Source organism: Cheilinus undulatus, linkage group 4 (assembly GCF_018320785.1).
Source record: "Cheilinus undulatus linkage group 4, ASM1832078v1, whole genome shotgun sequence".
Classification (NCBI taxonomy): domain Eukaryota; kingdom Metazoa; phylum Chordata; class Actinopteri; order Labriformes; family Labridae; genus Cheilinus; species Cheilinus undulatus.
This window is the reverse complement of record NC_054868.1, coordinates 3,278,809-3,285,298: the sequence shown is the minus strand read 5'-3', so window position 1 is coordinate 3,285,298 and position 6,490 is coordinate 3,278,809. Positions and strand designations below refer to the sequence as shown.

The 6,490-nt window shown below is 40.7% G+C and overlaps 1 protein-coding gene across 1 annotated transcript; it reads right to left on the bottom strand.

The window, feature by feature from the left end:
* Positions 1-238: 238 nt before the first annotated feature.
* LOC121508394 (E3 ubiquitin-protein ligase TRIM39-like) lies at positions 239-6,160 on the bottom strand. The gene is made up of 2 exons (XM_041785220.1): positions 6,135-6,160; positions 239-1,875 (listed from the first exon to the last, which is right to left on the bottom strand). Exon 2 carries the CDS (start codon positions 1,871-1,873, stop codon positions 239-241), a length of 1,635 nt encoding a protein of 544 aa, XP_041641154.1. The 5' UTR covers positions 1,874-1,875; positions 6,135-6,160.
* Between the last annotated feature and the right edge of the window lie 330 nt (positions 6,161-6,490).

Here is a 6,490-nt window from a genome sequence, read left to right as displayed (position 1 = left end):
AGGAGATGAGATGGCTCACTCCTCATCAATCCATCAAACCCCACTGGAAAACGATGCAATGAACACGTTCAGCATTGAAACATGCGTGCATGCATGCTGATGATTTGTTGCATCTCCACCTACAATAGAAGGCCCCCCCACTTCTTTGGAGGCTCATAGCTCCAACAGAAAAACTCACCATTCAAATCCTGCACAGACATTTAGCATTCTTTGCTACACCGTGAATGCATGAACTGCCCTACTCTGTGTGAGTGAGAGGAGTGATGATCAGCGGTGCAGAGTTCATGCCGCCATCGTTGGGACAAGGACTGAAGTATGGGAAGAGTTTCTCAGTGAAGAAGCACTTTTTATAGGAGCAGATCAGTGTTTCATTTTTTGTGTTATAAAATGAAACCAGACCCTCCTCATAATCTACAAACACCCCCACCTTCTTAGGTTTGGCTTTTGGACGGAGACGGACCTCAGGTCCAGCGAGAGCTTTGTACGTATTTCTCAGACATATGGTCCAATAACCATCCTCAGGACTCAGTGGGATGTTTTCTTTCCTGTTGATGGACTCCTTAGCCACTCCTAAGGTCCACTTAGTCTTCCCTTCTACCTGAACCTCATAGTAAAATCTGCCCGAGGAGAAACCCTGCTTTCCTAAAACAGCAACACAATTAGAGAATCTCTCTGGGGTGTCTGGAAGATTCTCCTTTTCATCAACATGATGAACTTGTTTCCCGTCATCAGACAGGAAGAGCTGCAGATGTGCTGTATCAGGATCAAGAGTGACATCTACAGGATACTGCTGGACTCTCTTCAGCTCTGCTTGTAACAACGTCTTCATTTCTTCACTGAGAGTTTTATCCAGCTGATGTAAAGCTCCCAAAAGCGTTAACTCATGAGATGGTGGATGGATTCTCACCCCAGTCCAGTCTTTGGTGGGTGGAGCAGGTTTCAGGGTGGGGAAGTTCTGGATTAGATGAAGGTGGTCTTCAGAGGAGGAGAGCTGCTCCACATCAGTGTAATGCTGCTGAAGTTCAGCGATTTCCTGCTCCAGCTCTTTGATGACATCATCAGCCTTTTCCTGTTTTTTTTTCAGTTTTTCTTCAACCGTCTCAGTGAGCTTGTTCAGGTTTTTCTCAGCAGACGCCATCAGGGCGGTGAAGAATCGCACACCTTCTGCAATATCTTTGTCTGCGGCCTCCTTACTGAGGTCGACCGAGTGTCTGACCTCCTCAATCTTCAGTCGTCTTTTGTGGATCATGTGTTCAATTTCAGCCTCTTTCTCCTCCAGCTCTGCTCTCTTTTCTTCATATTCTTCCATCAGGGGAACAAAATCGTGGGTCTTGTGGTCTAAAATGGAGCAGAGCATGCAGATGCAGGTCTGATCGGTCTTACAGAACAGCTCCAGAGGTTTATCATGCGTTGTACATATCCTGTCCTCCAGGTTCTCCACAGGGTCGATCAGCTGGTGCCTTTTCAGGCGTGAGGTTGTCAGGTGAGGCTCCAGGTGAGTCCCACAGTAGGAGGTCATACAATTTAAGCAGGACTTGAGGGCTGTTAGTTTGGTTCCAGTGCAGAGGTCACAGAGAACTTCTCCTGGTTTGGACTCTCGTTGCTCCGAGCTGCTGCTGGCTTCCTGCTGAGCTTTATCCCTGAACTGACCGACCATCTCTGAGATGAAAACGTTGACACGCAGGTCTGGTTTTGTGGTGAAAACGTTTAAACACACCGGACACTTCCATATAAGGCTCCCATCCCAGAGTTGGGTGATGCAGTTTTTGCAGTAGCTGTGTCCACACGGTGTGCTGACAGGATCGGTGAACACGTCCAGACAGATGGGGCACAGGAACTGATCTTCACAGAGACGGCAGTTGGCTGCAGCCATATCTGCACACAGGAGAGACGACATCTATATGAGGGTGTTTTCAAGATATATACAACTCCAATTACAACAAAAGTTGGGATGTTAAATAAGAACAGAGAGGATTGATTTTCATATCTCGTGAACCTACAATCTGTTCACAGCAGAACATAAACAACATATCAGATGTTGACACTGAGGTATTTTACCATTTCTTGAAAAAATATTGGTTCATTTTGAATTTGATGGCAGCAACACATCTCAAAAAAGTTTGGACGGGGCCATGTTTACCATTTTATAGCATCCCCTCTTCAACAAATTATCCCATGCATATGTTACTCTTAAACCTCTCTCTACTTTTCAGCATTGATAGTGTCTTTCCAGATGTGTAATCTGCACTTGCCATAGGCACTGATGCAACCCCATACCATCAGAGATGCAGGCTTTAGAACTGTAACAGGACACAGCATCTATGTTTTCCAAAAAAAAAAAAAAAAAAGAACTTGATTCATCTGACCACAGAACAGTTTTCCATCTTGCCTCGGTCCATTTTTGCGTGATCCAGCTTTAACTGTCATTTGTGAATGCCATGGCCAGCTGTGTGGACAGACACTGATTTCTGAAAGTGTTCCCGAGCCCACGCAGTGATTTCCAGTACAGAATGATGTGTGTTTTAAACAGTGGCCCATGAGGGCCAGAGGATCGTGGGCATGGATGGGTGTTGGTCCTCAGACTCGTCCCTTATGCACAGAGATTTCTCCAGATTCTCTGAATCTGTTGATGATATTATGGGCTGTAAATAAAGGGATATTCAAGGTCTTTGAGGAACATTTTTCTGAAATAATTCCACAGTTTTTCACAGATTGTTGAGCCTCTGTCTATCTTTACTTCTGAGAGACTGACTCTCTAAAATGTTCCTTTTATACCCAAGGCTGCCCATGAGGGAGGAGAAGGGTAAAGCTTTCTGGGGCCCAGAGGCATGGAGGGGCCCATGAAGGTAAGCAACGACATGGTCTATCCTAAATTTAAGCAGTGAGGACCTCTTATTTTTTCAGTTTGCTTTGGAAATAATGGCTGAGTCTTTCCAGCTAAAGACCTTTAAGATTGTTAAGAACAACAAACTTCAGAAGCCAGTGATGGTGTGGAGGAGTAGCAGTGGCCATATCTCAGGTGACCTGTAGAGGTATTCACCTTCATTACTCAGGTAGAAGTATAGATAGTGGGGTTTAAAAAAACTTCTGTAGAAGTTGAAGTATCAACTCTTTTTACTCAAGTAAAAGTGTAAAAGTACTGGTTTCAAAACTACTTAAAGTATAAAAGTAAAAGTAATGTAAAGGGGAAATAATTCCATTCCCCCCAAAACTTTTTTCTAAAGGTCATAATGACTATAATGTTATATTAAAATGTTAATGTTTAGAAAATTGGGATGCACCTGTTTCAGCCGTATGTATGTCCATTGAAAATGAACACATTTTAGTGCTATGGAATTTAGGGCTGTCAAAGTTAACGCGTTAATATCGCGTTAACGCAAATGACTTTTAACGCCACTATTTTTTTTTTTTGGCGCACAATTAACGCATGCACGTTTTGTATGACCCTTGACCCATCCCGTAGTTTGCCAGACCAGGAAGTGACGCCGTCGTGACGCGGTACAAGAGAGCAGAAATGGATAAAGGACAGAGACTTTTGAATGACAGGTTCAGCTTTCAGATCAAGCCAGATAAGACTGAAGTTATTTTCTGTTACTGTCGACATGAACTGAGTCATCAGGAGTTTGTACCAGTAGAGTCTTAAACAACCCGTACCACTCGCCGAGCACACCGCTAAAGCAGAGAGCCGCCCCCCTCACCATGCTGGATTGTTTACGCTCAGACAACTGAGAACAGAGAAACAATCAAGATGCTGCAAAAGTGTCAAAGACTGCAGTCCCTATAGGAGGGTCTGACGCTGGTGAATATAGGCCTACAGCTGCATCATGATGGGGAGGAGGAGACAGAGCAGCAGAGGCTGGTGTGTAACAGGGGAGCAGAGGTTACAGGTGAGCCTGAGAGTGAAGAAGCTCTGTAGAGTATCATAATATAAGCTAAAAGGCATTATTAGACTGTGGGTCCCCTTTATTTATGAAGAAAAAAATGCTTGAGTAATCTGTAGTGTAATTCTCTGACTGTATTTAGTCTTTTTGTATCATCCTGTTGTGAGTCCTGTTGAGGGATGATTGTGAGCCTTTATTTCCCCCATGTGAGACCAAAATTCTCTGCTTTAGTGTGAAGGATCCAGGAATGATCTTTAAGTGATTTGAACTTCACTGACCATGCTCTTCATGTCAATGTGTGATGATTAGATCTGTTATTCTGTGTTAAGCTGCTGAGAACAGAGGAGTTAACTTCTACAGGTCTGTGGTATTATTCAGCAATGTTACATTAAGGTCAGTATCTTCATCCATTGTGGCTTGGTGGGCTTGAGTTTACCATGTTATGCTCTCAGAAGATTTATAGAGCATTCAGTATCTTTGAGATAAGACTAGAAAACTTTCTGGACATCATCTGTTGTGTTTTTTTGGGTTGTTGACATGAACAAAGATTTGCATAAAAAAAGTATTGTTGTTCACTCATGTTGATAAGGGTATTTAAATCTTGAGAAATAGTCCTGTAAGGGGCATTTAGAACAGATAAAAAAAAGTGTGATTAATTGCGAGTTAACTATGGAATTTGTGAGATTAATCGCGATTAAAGATTTTAATCTATTGACAGCCCTAATGGAAATACATTCAAGAACCATATATGTGTACTACCAACGTACTCGCTGGTGCTTGGTTGGGACATTTAGTTCTCTTGGGTCTCTGCCACAGACATCTTGGTACTCGTCTACATACGTCTGCTATTTCCTTGCTGGAGAGTGACGTGATTTGTGTCGTGTGCGCAGGTGCGATGGATCACATACAAACCAGTAGGGTGTCAGAATGGTATTATGTTTATACTTATTCAACCACGATCAAATTCACTCTATCTGGATTGGGTTTTTTAATGGGTTTTTTTGTTTGTTTGTTTTTTGTTTTTAACGATGACAAGCTGGAATGAAAACAAGCTGAAATGAAATAGCAGTAACAAGGCTATTTTTGAAAATGTAAGGAGTAGAAAGTACAGATGATTGCATGAAAATGTAAGGAGTAGAAGTAAAAAATAGGCTGAAAAATAATTACTCCAGTAAAGTATAGATACCCAAAAATTTCTCCTTAAGTAAGGTAACAAAATATTTGTACTTAGTAACTTGACACCTCTGGTGACCTGCACATCTGTGAAGGTATCCTAGATTTAAGAAATGATAACCTTTTAATATACACATTGAAACCCATTATTACTTAGGATAGTAAAGCTAAAAAAATATAAATAACATTTACTGTTGCCTGTTTTAAAACTTAACAGGAACCCTGCATGATCAGACATGTTTATTTTGTTGGATAGATATTTGTATCTCTCAAATGTAATGTGATCCAGCAGGGTGAACATGTCTGATCATGCAGGGTTCCTTTCAATTCTCCATTTCTTATAATGGTACAAGCTTTTACTTTTGAAATATTAACACAGCTGGTGTTCTCACTGGACTGGGACAGCAATGTTAGTGTTTATAGCCCCACCCTACAAAAAATGTTCAGTCTTCTCCAGAGTTTAATGGAGCCAGGTCTGATAATACCAAGGGACTAGTGGTAACACTATAAATCCTGGGTACATGCATTGGTATTATTATTATGGTGTCTAGCCTTACACGGGCCTCTCCATTTCTGTGGGCAGGCCTGTTTATACCCAGTCATGTTACTCACCTGTCACCTGCAAATTGCTCCTACAGTTATTTTTCATTAGCACCACTTACTTTTCCAGCCTTTTGTTGCCCCATCCCAACTTTTTTGAGATGTCCTCCTGACATCAAATACAACGTGAGCTAATATTTTTTATAAAATGGTAAAATTTCTTAGTTTCAAAATCTTTTTTGAAATGGTAAAATTTCTTAGTTTCAACATCTGGTATGTTGTTTATGTTTTATTGTGAATGAAATATTGATTTTTGAGATATTCGCATCTTGGTTTTTTTTACATTTCACACAGTGCCCCAATTTTTGTGGAACTGAGGCCGTAAAACAGTAAAACAACCAGAGTGGATAGAAAAAGACAAAAAAAAAAAAAAAAAACAGATTGAAATTTGCAAGTTAATCTTTCTGTTCTATTTAACAACATAAGAGAACACAGAGAAATCTGTGGAGCTGAGAGTTTGACTGAATCAGTTCTACTCACCAACGGCTGCCAGAGAGAGAGGGACAAGCTGCTGCTTCCAGTGGAAAGACACAAAAATCTGTAAAGCTGTTTCAGAGAAATACAGACGCCTTAACTTCAGCTCTCCTGTCGCTTTGTAAAAACTTTCTCTTTCGTTTCACTTTAACCCCACCTGTCTCTGTCTTTCTGACTGCAGACTTTACAAAACTCCTTCTGGATATAAAGATCAGTTTTGATATTCAAACAGCAACAACAACAACAATAATAATAATAATAACAAAATAATACCAATAACAGTAATAATAATAATAATAATAATAATGATAATAATAATAATTTCATTATTATTATTATTATTATTATATTAACAACAATAC